We start from the raw sequence: 15,353 nt of genomic DNA on the forward strand, positions 1-15,353 counted from the left end.
GAAACAAAAATCCATATAAAAATCAATTTTTTTCCCTCACAACCATACTTTTTAGTTTTTTAATGGATTCATTATCTTACCACCTGCTCACCTCAGATTGAAATGTACTCTTAGTTCTGGGAAACATTTTTTAAATTTTTAATTGAATCGGTCAATCTTTATACAAAAAAATATCTGTCGTTCTGGCTGTCATCTTAATGTTTTATTCACTCCAAACCGATTGATAAAATTAGCATTTGCACTACTGACTTCTCAGTGAAGGTTTAAGGGGGGAGGAAAACTCGATCAGTACAAGGGTAAGTGGGCACAAGGGAGGCAGAAGACCACTATTTCTATGCTATCCCTCTTATTTTGATACAGTGTAACCACGTGTGTTCCATACTAAAAGAGGAAGACTTTCTGAATTCAACCTTTATCCAGCAATTGTAAACAGCCTGGAGAGTCCACAAAAAAACAAGATAATCTGAAACAAACACAAACTTTAAGTCAGAAACAAGAGAAACAAGAACACAACACACAGCAGAAAAGGAACTCAAGGAAATAAAGCTGTAAATGATAAGATCGAGAAGAACGTAGCGGTCAACACATGCGTACGACAGAGGGAACAACAGGAGAATAAATAGAAAAACAGAAACCTGCTTGGGAAAGTCGAAGCACCAGGATATAAACCAGGATCAAAGAGAGAGCCGTGTTGGAGCAGAAGTGTTGATTGAGTTTGAAAATGAGTTGGTTAGTAAGTAAGTAAGTCATTTGTATTTATATAGCATTTTCCAGACCAGGGTCACAAAGCGAACAATCAAAACACTACTCAATAAAATATATACTTTAAAAGTCAAGATAATACTGAGAACTACACAGGAATTCCAGAAAATCAAGGAAAAGCCTGAACAAATAAAAATGTCTTAAGATGTTTCTTGAAGGAGTCAGAAGATCATCAAACACAGAGAGAGATCGTTCCAAAGCTTAGGAGCAACAGCCTGGAAGGATTGCTCTACTCTTGTCCTGAACCCTGCGTTTTGAAGTCTTGTATTGTCCCACATTTTAAAAACTTTTTTATAATTTCGATGACTGTGTTGAATACCGAAAAACATTCTTTATTCCTATATGATTTTCCCTATAAGAAAATAATATGTTGTGTTGTGATATTTTTGAGAGATTCTAAAGTCATAAGAGGATAGCTAAAGTTCTGCCTGTACTGCTCGTGGACTGTGTTAAACATCTAAATCGAATTTAAAGCAACAAATGTCTGTAAAGTGCATTAATCTTATCTGTGCTGCTGTGTCCACAGGCGGAACCCCCTACATTTCCATTTCATCACAGACTCCATTGCTCAGCAAATCCTCTCTTCACTTTTCCACACCTGGATGGTTCCTGCTGTTCGTGTCGACTTCTATGACGCAGACGAATTGAAGGTGAGGGAAAAAAATGTTGCTTTTCACGATGTCCAGAAGTTGATGCTAGGAAGTCAGCTCATTTGAAGTTAGAATCAAGTTGACACGTCTTGTCTTTTTCTCTGGCTGTGTGTTTCAGTCTGAGGTGTCATGGATACCCAACAAACACTACTCCGGGATCTACGGCCTCATGAAGCTTGTCCTCACCAAGACGCTTCCGTCCAACCTGCAGAGGGTCATCGTCCTCGACACTGACATCACGTTCGCCACAGACATCGCCGAACTATGGGCTGTTTTCCACAAGTTCAAAGGTACCAACGCCTAAAAATCTACACATGATACAATGAACGAAAACTATGATAAGCATCACACGAGTCAGTGTTTTCTCCAAACGTTTGAGTGAAATAATATTGTGTTGCTCTCCTGGGAGTGCAACTCTGAAGCTCAAGAGATTGTTCTCTTTGCATGATTAGGTAATATTAGCATCAATTTACTTCACTGATCACTCCTTTATTTCCCCAAGGTTAGTTTAATTTTTAATAGATCAGTTAGAGATAATCATTTTACTCAGTAATTCACAGTTTAATAAGTTTTAATGCAAATAAACACAACTGTATCTTCAATATTATAACATTGTAAGAACATAAAACTGACACAAAGTATCATATTCATTATTATAATTGTAATTATTGTAGATCTATCTATATCTGGTCCAAAGAATGCTTTAAACACCTGGGGCCTCATGTACAAAGAAGTTTGTGGATCTTCTACTAAATAGACGTAGACTCAAATCCAGAAAAAGGTGCACGTACAAAAATATCCAGATGTATGAATCTGCGCATACACACAATAAAAGCTCTTTTCCTTCGTACATCCCAATCAACGTGGAATTAATCGAAGCCTTGTTTGTCCCTTTCCACGTCCTAATCTACATATTTAAATCATATTCAATGAGTCCTTGATTTTTCTTTCCGTGATCTGAAAAAAAAAATTAATACATGAATTTAAACTGGATTTACAGTTTATATTCGTTTATTTAAACATTTCTGACATGGATCACATACTTATGTTTAAATAAGTGCAGACGAGCTCCGGTGTAAATGTTTATATTTTACATACAGGGTTGTTAACGCTAATGCTTTATTTACAGACGATCAAGGGCTTATTTGAAACATCTTAAAATGGAGTTTAACAAGAATAAAACTGAATTAGTAACTAAAAGCACTGAGTAGTGATGATGATTTGAAGATCAAGGTCTGATCGCCTGAGCTTCATATGAATTTGTGTCGCAGCTGCGCAACACACGCACAAATTCTTGTTACATTTTTTAAATAAAAGCATTTTGTTTACAAATTACAAATTAACAAATCATGTGACTTTGTATTTATGAGTGATCTTCAAGGAGATCGTTGATCACACGGCATCAGTTGCTTTCATTCTGCAGCTTCACTTTGATCAATCTAACATGATGTTGTTCAACAAGAACGTCTGTGACTCTCGTAGAGAAAGTCTTTAAGAGATCAGAGGCTGATCATTTTGTTTGTTATATTATAAAAATAAGCTTATAATTCCTTTAGATTTTTTCTGAATAGCGTGAAATAGCAGAATTAAATATTCAGTATTAAACGATCAACTAATGTAATTGTGGATGTCAAGGCTCTTTGTGTTTCTCTATGGATTTGGAAAATAAAAAATTGGAATTTGATAAGTAAGGGGGAAACAAATATGCAGCTGTAGATGAATGAAGAAGGGAAGAGTCAAGGCCACAGACAATAAGCTTTATCTCTGCGAGTGAGTGATGGAGAAGTGGTGAGTCACTTCAAAGATTTGCTGGTGCTGCTGTTGTGGTCGGGATCAATCTTAATTAACAGTTGACTTCAATGTGGCTCGACTACCACCGACTCAACCGCGTCTGTGTTCCAGCTCTCACGAAAGTCACGACACATAAACATTACTCTTGCCTTTTATCAAATGAGCTGATCCAGTCTCGCACTCCACCTCAGCCGCTCTTATTTTATCAAGCCTTTAACTTAATCCATGTGCTTGAGCGGGCGTTGGATGATAAAACTGTAATTTATCTGAAGAATCTATGCACTTTTACAAAACACAAATGGATAACTGCGCTGTAAAGTCAGTCGATATATACTGCATGTACAAGTGTGGATTCAGTTTACTGTAAGTACAACAATTAACTTTATTGATGTTGTTAATACTGAGGCGCCAAACCTACTGAAGAAGAGCACAATCCACTCTTTTAATGCCATCTTTATAAGCTCTGATGAAAATAGTATTTATCATTTACATATATATAAAAGCAAATATTGCTTCCCACATATAGTGCTGTGTGCTACATATAGTGGAACGGAATATATTTGTTTTAAACCCTCTCTTAAAGCAGCTCTAGGTATATTGGGTATCTTAATATTTTTGTACTAAAATAACTAATAATTGTGATGACACATCAACTTAAAACTAGTTGAATGACTCGTATACTGTGACTTCAGGTGTTTTGTGTGATTTTTTTTTTTTTTTCCACTGTAAAAGTTCTTGAGGATGGTGTGAACATGCTACATATCGCGTTGGTTGTGGTGTTTTGTTTTGTATTACAGTACAACAACAAAGTTAAAGTTATGTTATTATCAAAGCCGTCATAACACGTATCAGATTTCATTATCCACAATCTGATTCATTACCTCATCGTTATCCATCCTTCATTCAGACAATGGAAGTCTGGAAACAGAAATTTCATCCAACTGCTGCAAACCGGGACATGATGTTTGCGACGTTTAGCAAGTGCTCATGGGAAATGTGGTCTCCCGTCGGGCTGAACATTACCACTTTAGTCCACTGGCGTCGCTCGACTTCAAATTGCCTAGATACACTTTAAGAAGAAATTGTGGGTCAGTAAAGAAACACAATCTTAAGTTATAAAAAAAATAATACTTTTTTCAGAAATAATCAATAAAAGTAGAAACTAAGTGAAATCCCATTAGAAAGTGTATTATGCTAATAAGGACATTGATTGACTGTTGCTAGCGGGTTATGAAAAGAGTTACACCGAAATATTAAAATGTAAATCCAGAAATTACCATTTAATTTAGAGGAACTCTTCATCATCTCATTTATTACGCTCATAAAGGTCTCTATATAATTGCCCTATTCATTCCATCTATACATTTAGATCCCTGGGTTATCATTTGCAATACCATTCATGATGGTACGGAAGGAAATATCCCAGAACTCGCTTGCACAACACACAAAGAGACGAAGAAGGCATCCATCAAAAAGATTTGTGGATCCATTTGTTAATATTTTCATATTATGTCTCCTGATCACAGAAAACTCCTCCTGAGGAATAGACAGAAATAATGTAATCGACCCACCGAACACAACAATAATCGATAAGAGTTGAGTAACCATTCTCGCCAGGGTCTCATGTGGGTTTCTTTGTCTTCTAAATCAAGATCCACGACCTCGCTATCAACACACTTTGTAATCTTTGTGTCACGACTTCGTGTTGGAAATAGAAACGGCACAACTCGATTTCACACCCACTTCTCAGCAGTTAGGTAAGGTATTGACAGGCCGTGAGTCATCTTCACGAGGGGGAGTGTTTTGTTGTGCGGATTGCATATGCTGTATTTGACACTCTGAAGGACCCCGATGATGAACTGTCAACTCTCCATCACTCTCAGCTGCCCACGCAAACTCACATCTTAGCATACATATAGATTTTGACGGCTGTATGGATTTTCCTTCCTTCCTCACTCAAGCTTGTGTCGTCTGATACCAGTCAAGAGTAACTTGATGTGAAACTTCTTGGAAATGTTTAAAATGGGACAAGGAAATAATACTATGATATAATGACAAATTAATTAATGACAAAATGTGACTTTATAGTGCCTTTCCCCACTTATCCAAGGGCAGCATCTGGGGCCAAGATATTTCTCTTAAGAAACCTCTCCCAGGCCATATACATATATATCTTGGCCAATACGGAGACATGTTCTCTTGAATGCTTCCTGGTTCTTCCCATTTTCAGGGTCCGCTAGATGGCGGTCTCTGGACTATTTTACTTTGTTTTGAAGAACTGTTCTAATGAAACATCATTTTTAAACTGATGGCGCCACCTACTGACCTCTAAACAACACGACACTGCTTCATGAAGATTCTCGGCTTCATTACTAAAAAAGTATATTCAAATGCATTTAAATCATTCATCTAAAAAATAAGGCCTTAGTTGGCATTAAAATGTCTTCAATCTAATCCTAAGAGTCTTAAAAATGTGAACACATGATGAGTAAAATTGTATTTGAAAATATCTGGTGACATTTATGTATTTATTTTAAACTAAAGATTGATTCATAATCATGATCGCAAAAGAAAACAGTGACTGTGCAGGATTCAACTTTGAAAAGAGATTTTTGCCTTGTGCGATATGCGAAAGTGTAAATTTAATGAAACCAACCAACATTCATTTTTGATTCATGATTGAACGGGATATTTTTTTTTTTTTTTTTTTTCAATTTTGGTTTATTGCCTATTACCCTATGAAGACTGCTGCATCCACCCATCCCAAGCTTCATCTCTTGAACATGACCACCAATACTTAAACCCCCAACTGGGAAACCATATTTCCTTTTCAACTTTGAACGATGTTTTCAAATTTTGAGGTTGATCAAGTTTTAAAAGGTTTACAGTAGAAAGGTCGAACCATGGAGGAGAATTGTGGATTCTAAATAGAAGGTTGGAAAAAACACAACAGTTGAATAAAGAAAGAAAACTTCCTTATTATGTATGAATATTATCGGTGGCTTTTTACTGCATTTTTGAATGTTTGTTTGCTTTCTAGATTAAAATATGCTGCAACTATTTCCAATGAAGTGCAGTTGTTGGCATTATTGTTGCCAAATTTCGTCTGGACTTTTTTCAAAATATCAATTAATTGCATATATAAAGGGTCTGGTTCTGCCCAAAAGATTTTGTTGACAGACACCTTGTTTTTTATGGTGGTAGTGTTTTAAGGGGGTAAAACGTCTTGTTTGTTTTTTGCCTCCCCGTCTGCCAATCACGAGCTCCTGCCATTTCCCTCAGAGATCCAGTGACCGTTTGTATATCTATTTTGGGGGACCATGGATAATGTGGGTAATTCATGGGATTCTAATCATCAGATATTCTGGGAGTCGGGGTGGGAAGCCCGGGGGAAATTAGAGCACCATTCAAGACCTCATTTTTCATTTTAACTTCATTCCCACTTGCTTGCCCCCTCCTGGGAGAGCAATCCATGACCCGTGCCACTTTGACAAATCTGAGAGGCCGCCGAGGTTGTGTGTCGCTGCGCCGAAGGCCGGCAGGTTGAGGTCAGGCGTTGTAATGTAGAGGCATGTATGAGATGAAGGAGTGCGTTGTAATGTATTTGAACTCATTATTCTCCCTGGATCTCTGTAGCCGTGCCGGCCATTTCTCATTCACGAACCATGTTTCTATTAAATCATGCACCAGAGTATTCCACGCCGAGACTCACCTTGTCCTGCTTGCCGAATTCATCATCATGACATGTGTATTTTACCTATTCATATATGCCAGGACGTATATATGTCAACGCGCTCAGCACAGTCTCAGGTTAAGAAGCATAAATCACCAGGGTGACGACAAAATCTCACCTTTTCTTGTCTTGTGTGCCAACTTTTTTAGCTATAATCCAATGATTTCTTCACTTGCATTTCTATTCCAAACCTTCTTCGCAACCCAGCTCTTCCTCACCGGCTTCACTTTTACTGCAATTTCACGTGATTACCGGTGACTAGTCTGACCCAAAAGTGAAAGCAACTTAACTTCAACTTGAATTTACTGAGTTTACAAGGATCCTGAGCAGAAGCAGTCACGATGGAGAAAAGTAAAATGTGCAGGGAGAGTCTTGAAATAATACGATCCACAGTCACAGTCCAAGAAAAGAATATCCACTTGCCTCAATGACGTGGCGGAGATGATATTCATATATCTCACCTTTTACTTTCCTTCTTATCTACATTACTTGTCCAGTGGATCAGTGGTACTAGAAGAATGATGAAACTGAAAATGAAAGAAAGAGAAATCCCAAGGGGTCACCGAGGTGGTTAACACAACACCAGGTAGTCCACAGACAAAAAAGGAAGGAAAATGAAGCGAAATGACAACTATGAAATAAATGAAATTATCAGCAATCCAAACAACACTATATTTCTTTCGACTGAGAGTTCTACACCACACACCTTGAAGAGACTCTGTGGGGACTTCCTATACCCCAGAAGAATACGTATCAATAATTGAAAAAATCCGAGTTTGCAGCCCAGCAGCTGCTCACCTGCTCTCTAGCACAAAACCAACCAGCGGAACATAGAAGTAGACGACAAAAATAAAATTGGAGACCCATGATTTTAGGTAATAGCAAATACACAAGTAGAAATGTTATGTGTAATATTTTTTCAACACTTTCACATCGACATATTTCAGTATTTTGCTTCTCTTCTATTCAACATATAGAGTCACTTCACGTTAAAACGACATTTGAATGTTTTTATTAATCATGGTTGATTTAGTTACAATTCAATTTGTACTGAGTGTTAATTTGCCTGAGCAACAAAGACTACAAATATGGCAGGCTGTGCATGTTCGCAACAATTCCCAAAATATATTGCTTATTTTATTAAACGTGTAACTTCCTGAAACGTTTAGCTATGCTTTCAACTCGCTATTTTTAATCAAAACAAAACTATGTCATCATGTCATCTCTGAAGACGTTTGTTGCTACATTTTCTTTTTCTTGTGAACCTCCTTTCATTGAAATGCCATGATTTAAATAGTATTGTGTTTGTGTGAATATTATCTTCCTCCTGAGTAAATCTTTCTTCATTTTTGTAATGCTCTTCTGTTGCGGCAACGGTAAAATACTGCATGTACCTTTAAAGAATGAGCTCAAGGTTCATGTTGTGTTGTTGTCTCAATTTTTTTTACTTACAAGAAGTATCTCAGTACTAAAGTATCTGACCCACTGCTGTGGAGTAGTTTGGTGGTGACATGATGTGCACAGATTCTGCAGATGATGAGGTAACATGGTGAAGAACAGCACTAAAATAACAGCTAGAGAGGTCGACTGCATGAGTTAGTATAGTTCCAAATTAAATCATTTAATTATATATGAGGGGAAAAAATGAAAGTGTTGTGTATTGTTAAAGGTTTCAGATTAAAGTGTTCACTTAATAACCATCATCCATAAAACCAGATCAGTGTGTTTTCTGTACAAATGCTTGTTTTAATGATGGAATCATGAAGCATAGTGACAAGTATTGTCTCTGAGATGTATTTAAGTCTTTAAGACATCTGTCTCTTTCTTAATGAGAGGAAACACAACGGTTTCACATTGTTATCCAGAGACACGATGCGGAATAATTAGAGCGTGAAGCTCCAACATGTTTGTCTTCCATGCAGAAAAGCACAGCTTGCTTCAAATATAAAAATAAAAGTGCATGTGTCATGGTTTTCACAGCGTAGCAATTATAGCTGAGGGAATTCTGTCGGCTGCTAGCTCAGTGCGAGGCTGATTTCTAGAAGCATTAGCTGTGAACATATGCTGCTATAGCTGAGCCAAAGTTTTCCAAGGAGGTTGCCAGCGTTATTTAATATCCCAGCATGCTTCAGAATTCAAACACGGTGACCTGCCTTGTCCGTTTGCAAACACTTTCCTTTCATAAAGCTTCTTTTATTACCCGACTGATGAGCGGAGCTGCAGGTTTTCTGGCTCGTGTTCTTGACTTAACAAGTTCTCTTCCCACCTTCCCCCACACCCGAATTCACCTCATGTGTGGGCGATGGACTTTTATCAGGAGTGTGACAGAAAGATACAGTTTGTCTCAAAGTTTCTCTTTGATGTCACTGACATGAGGGTTTTAATTAGTATCGTCTTCAGTCAAGAGTTTTTACTTCTCCGTGTCCGAAGACATTTTTTGAGATATTTGAAGACAAAAAGCAAAACATGGTTTTAGTCTGGTGCTGAGGATATTACGGTGGAAGCAGAGCCGGGTGAGCTCTTGACGTCTGCATCATTCGAAGAAAACCACATGACTTTATAAGGAGACCATTTGACTTTCTCCTTGTGTGACTCAAGGTTAATACGAGAAGTGTTGCATTTATATAAATGAACCATTACATTTAGAAATGTCAGACTTTGTACTTGAACCTGTGCATGAATCTAATTGTGGATTTTCTTGTCAAGCAACATTTTGTAAAGCTTTCAAAGTATGTTCCACTCTTCTTGTACAAAAGTTGTTTGTTTTTTCTCACATCTATCTTTTCCTTGCATACACATTTTTTTTTATTATGTAAAATATATGAGACAATCATTACAGAAAACCATTGTTTGTTTGTTTATTTAATTATGTATTTATTTAAATATTTATAGCAGGCAATATTATGGTTGAAAAGCACAAAATAAGAATTCACCTTCAGAGCTATAATTTCTTTGTGCATTTGTGTAAAAGAAATATATTTTTTGATGGTCGTGGGATCGATGTATGTCTAATAACCAGTATTTCTATTGGTCCTCAAGCTGTGACGTCCTCACAGGGCTTCATCTCATCATCACATCTGCACTCGGAGTTTAACTCTTTCATATGAAGACATATTACATGTTTTAAATAATGGTTAAAATGGAGGCTTATTTTGACTATTTGGGTTGTTACTCAATAAGGATCAAGGCCATATTCTCTGTTTCTTGTTTTCGTATTGAAATTATGGTTCACCCATGGCCAGGTCAACAGACAAGGAATTTTACTATTATAAAGAAAAATCCACTTTTTGTGTGTCATGATCGTTTTTACATCATTCTTTAAGGTCATCTTATTAAAGCTGTGGTGTTCCATGCTGTATAAAAGTGTTTTTTCCCTGAAATTCTGTCATTTCTCTGTGATAAGTAACTGTCCGTGGTGCTGAAGTTTCCTGCTGGCTCATAACAGAATCGCTGCAGCAAGTAGAGATGGAGATACTTTGCTATTGATGTCATGCAGCAGCATATTCACGAATACTCATTTAAAACAAAGCAGATTTGAATGACCTCGAAGTCGAGTAGAAGCTCTGTGCTCCTCACAAAGTGATTTGTGAGAAGGTTTAGACACTACTTAAGAAGATGGTGACACTTGATGACTTAAAGCTTCCAAAACAGACGTGTTAAGAGGCTTTAATATATTGTTTAACTTACCGTCTATTCAAGGTTATAATGATGGAATATTTCCTGCTTCTACTTTATTCACCTCAATAATGAATCGATACTGTGTTGAAGGATGTTATGTAATAACCAGTGACAGTAAAGGGCTTCTGGGATATGCGACTGGAAAAGTTGGATAGATAATAAGAACAATAAGAATAACAGAGGAAAAAGGTGAGATTTTTGTATGGCATAATGTTGGCGAGACTAAAAGAATCTCATTCAGGTTGGACATGTTTAAATTTAGACGTTTAAGAGAAGTTTGTTGTGTAATGTGAAAACAGTTTTAGGCCTCTTTATCTCATTTTTATAGAAGAAGAACAAAATACAGTATATGTTGAGGTTAAGTTTGTCAAACTGGCTAATTATTTCTCTATTATTTTTTTCATTATTGTGTCTTTATACAGTTCCAACTTCTGAGCCCAAATATACAAACATCTATTATTGTTCCTGTACACCATTATTCCAGACTGATGTTTGTTGCAGGAATCAATCACATTTGTTCTTGAACGCTCCATTTTCTCTGACAGCAGAGCAACGTAAACCATATGAAGACACTGAAAATGTGAAATCGACTGCACCCACCTCAGCGCTCGGTATGTGACTAACCAGAAAAAGCGATTGTTTTACTGGATGTTCCACCTGCAATCATCTTCTAAATAGAAATGCTGTGAAATTGTTCACCACTGTTGTGGATAATTGGAAATTAAAGTCAATTTCAGCCGTGGTCGGATGTTCCATCGTGACTCCGGTGGCAGAGAGAAAAGCTCATATTGCAGGAGGACTCAACGGGGTTTGCTTTACAGATGTGCTACACTGACATTTCATTCTTCATCTCGGCGCTCATTATCTCTCGCTCATCCACGCGGTGGCAAGAAACCGCCGCAATGAGTCGAGAGGTGGAAAGACTCGAGTCCTGCGTCATTTTGATTGGCAGCTGCAGTTATTGACCATCAGCCGTAAGCTGAGGCTGAAGTTAACATTCCATAGATCGTGACCCAGCTGTGTCAGATCCAACCGAACTGAATATCTGCACGTTTTCAAAACATCGCACTGACTCGAAGGGGAAAGTAGCAACGTAGCTGCTGAATACTACCACTTGTCTTTTTATTCACGAGTTACGATTACATTTGCGACACATTTTAGGTAATCTGTGATCATGTCTCACCCTGATATTGATGAGTTATCATGAGGGTCAGATTTACCTTCTATACTCATTAACTTTGTCCTGCAGGACGGATAATTGATTCATTGCCACTAATGAGTCGACTGACAATAGCCTGTGATCATCATAGAATATAAATAAAGTATCTTTTCCTCCTAATATACATGCTAATGAGAATGTCGTTAACAGTTAATGTGTCTCTTAATCTATTGATTGTCATCTTTTTAAAGGCAATAAATGACTTACGAGTGGATTTCTAAAGAAAGCAAATGTGAACTACAAAAAATACATGTTCAAAAATGTATTTTTAAATGATTTATGTCAGGTTAGGAATTTGACCTAATGCTTTCAACTCAGATGGATAAGAAACCTCAGATTATATTTAAAGTCGCAACAATTTTACTCTTTCTCGAGCAAAATGTCCCATTTTCACAGCATTTTAACACCTGGGTGTAAGTAAATAATTATCCCAGAGACGGGAACAAATTAAAAACACAAGTAAAACAGAACAGATGGTGTTAGATAAAGCAAACCAAGATGAATTTTTCTTTATTTGATTGAACCGGTGTTGTGTATTTTTGTGACTTCCTTAGACATTCCTCAGACAGATAAAACCAAGCTTTGCTTTAAGACAAGAGCAAGGATTAACATGTAAATATCTGTGGTTCATAAAATTTGATAAAACTCAACCCACTAGTTCACTATTTTCCAGATTATTGATCACACTTGAGTTCATGAATCCAGCCAAATCCAGACCTAAATAATGCTACACGTGTTTTCAAACAATAATTACTGGAATGGAACCTGTCTGATAAAGTAAAGTAGATCGAAGGATCCTGAAAAGCTTCGAGATCTAAAGAAATGCAGGAACAAATAAGTAATAATAACTCGGCGTGTGACCAACATGCAAAAAAAAAAAAAATCTGAAAGGGTGCTAACTCTTTTTCACTCAGAGCATATTTTTCTTCTAAAATAAATGTTTTAAAGCAGTAAAATATTAATGTCTGACACAAGCAGAGTAGAAGCTAGTATCTGTTTCTGTCTGGTATGATTGACATCAGCATATAAATACACCAAAACACACATCTGGGTTTGGTCTTCATGACGGTATGCTAACAGGCTCCACGAAGCTTCTTGTCATCCTAGAAACTACTCGCGATAAGAAAACAAACAATTGGCAACAAAGGACTAGTAGTTGTTTGAATTAAGGAGTAAAAAAAAAACTGCTCCTACATAAACACAAATCCATTATTTGCTGCAGATACACAACCCAAATTTTCTCTGACACTCTAATCCTTCCGAGGATGTAGCAGAAAAGTATACATGGTGTTTGAGAATAACAGTCAATGTAAACAAGGATATCAAACTCTTTTTTATTTAAACTTCACTGACGCTTCTAATGTTAATAGTATTTGTCATTTTTGTGTTTAGAGGGAATTGAGTTTGTTGAGAAGATAGAAACGTGTAGAAAGTTCATCTTGATTGACTCCGGTTTGTCTTGTACTTTTTTGTATTTAAGTCACAGGCTTTTTTTAAATGAATTAATAAAAAACTATTTAACGTACCTCACTGCTTTTTCTACTGGCAACAAGGGTCAACCACCAACGACAGCTAATTTAATTTCAAGAATTTCATGAAGCCATGTTAGTGTTTTAACTAATTTTAACATCACCAACTATCTTCTGCTAATCTGTTAGAATAGTTAAACCAATAATCTTTAGTCAACTTATCAAATCAGCCTTTCCTTCTGTGCTGTTGTTTTATTGAGTGGTTCGTATACTGAACCCTGTAGCATCAGACTCTTCAGCCTAAGATTAGAGGAGAGAACAGACGACTCTCTTAAGGACATCATCAGTTTCAAATATAATAATTTAAGCTGCTTTTCATTTTAATGGTTGATAACAGCCAAGAGGAGAGTCGCTGCCATTTCTAGTCTTTCCGCGATGACTGAAGGCTGTTCCTCCTTGTCTTGAACATAAAGGCTTCTATGGTGGGAAGATGACGAAGTGGAGGCAGTAGAGGGATGTCAGGTCTGCTGACCTTGCCACACTTTTTTTTTTTTTAAGTTTCTGACTCGGCAGAAAAAAGAACTCCCACTGATCTCCTTGGTACCCTTTTCACAGCTAATTTAAGAACTGCTGCCTTCATGCTGCGAGTGTTGTGTGAGGGTTGGTGAGACGTTTATTACAACAACACATTTATTTATTCATGTTAGTTCAATAGTCACGGTGTCAGCCTTGACAATACAATAATGTCAATTATTTTTAACAGATTTGAATTGATTTTTATTTTTTTGGGCCGTCATAGATCTCTGACTGTGTGTGTCGTAAAGCTGCCAGAAGACTGCGCAGGCCGATGCACTCGACTTCTTCCCATTGTGAATGGTTAAATTCAGTTACTCTGTGAAGGTCAATGTGTTAATGTCATTTTAAAAAGCTGACATAGTGTTTTATTATCACATCAATCATGCTCACCCATCCATTCTGCTCGTTTTCATCACATGGGAGGGCATCGCTCGACGGAGGGAGGCTGTACTTAAATGTTTTTTAAGTCTTTTAAATGTGTGAGACAGTCGACGTTTTCCTGGAGCATTTTTGATAGGCAGCAGAAAATGTCCTTGATGCCTTTATTTTAATCAATTAATAAAGTGCTCTGAGACTCATTTTTAAAAAAGGTAGTGTGCGAATAGTGTCTCATAATTTTAATCAACCCATTGAAATGATCGTATGAGCTTCAGAGTTACAAACAAAGCTCTGGAGGCGTGGTTTGAGGGGAGAGTCTGAAAGAAGGTGGCTGGACTTTTTAAATAAAAAGGTCGCTTGCTCCAAAATATTTTTTGTCTTTCATTTAAAGACATGTTTACAAGATGTAGCAGAGTGAACTTAACTATAAGGGAAATGTGTGTGTGTGTGTGTATTAAAAAGAAACAAGTTTCAATAGTGCATACCTGTACTGTAATGCTCTTTAATTTTCTTCATGGTCCGGTCCAGAAAAATGAGTCGTGGAAAAATTACTCTTTGCATCCTCAGGCCCTCGTAACACAACTCACTGAGCTGAAGATGCTCAGATACAGCCTTTGTCCACTTCTGTTGATACCTCTTTGAGTTAATGTACATATTCCAGGCCCGTGCTCTTCTGTTGCTCCTTCTTTCACTTCTCATCACCGTCCCAGGTTTTGTAACTGGAGTGCAGGTCTGATGACGGAAACTCCTATTCCAGTGTTTTGGTTACACAATGTTTGATGTTGTCTGGCCAATATAAAGACGGTTTTGAAGTTGGATTAAGATGAAAACCTCAGAGTGGCTCTTTCTTTAATCTTTACTAAGCAGCTCCAAGTCTGTCAAAGCAAGAAGATGTCGTAAATAAGGACTATTTTAAAGGACTATTTACTGGTATTTTTGTGGGACTGAGGATTGGGGAATAAAACAAACAGTAATAAATTGGGAAAAGTTAAACAAAAATAATATCTTGGTATAAATATCATGTTCCTTAAGTATTCAAAAATGTTGTAATGGTACTCCTGTATCTTCTCTCCTGAAACTTTCTGAGTGGACCCACA

At 37.1% G+C, this 15,353-nt stretch overlaps 1 protein-coding gene across 1 annotated transcript in view; it reads left to right on the plus strand.

Moving 5' to 3' along the window:
* Positions 1-15,353, plus strand: part of large1 (LARGE xylosyl- and glucuronyltransferase 1) — a 118,092-nt gene that overhangs the window by 71,267 nt on the left and 31,472 nt on the right. Inside the window, exons 5-6 of the mRNA XM_087787418.1 lie at positions 1,289-1,412; positions 1,531-1,702. Coding sequence (XP_087643544.1) covers positions 1,289-1,412; positions 1,531-1,702 — 296 coding nt within the window. The remainder of the gene's footprint in view (positions 1-1,288; positions 1,413-1,530; positions 1,703-15,353) is intronic.

Source organism: Callionymus lyra, chromosome 3, assembly GCF_982586985.1.
Source record: "Callionymus lyra chromosome 3, fCalLyr1.hap1.1, whole genome shotgun sequence".
Taxonomy (NCBI): domain Eukaryota; kingdom Metazoa; phylum Chordata; class Actinopteri; order Syngnathiformes; family Callionymidae; genus Callionymus; species Callionymus lyra.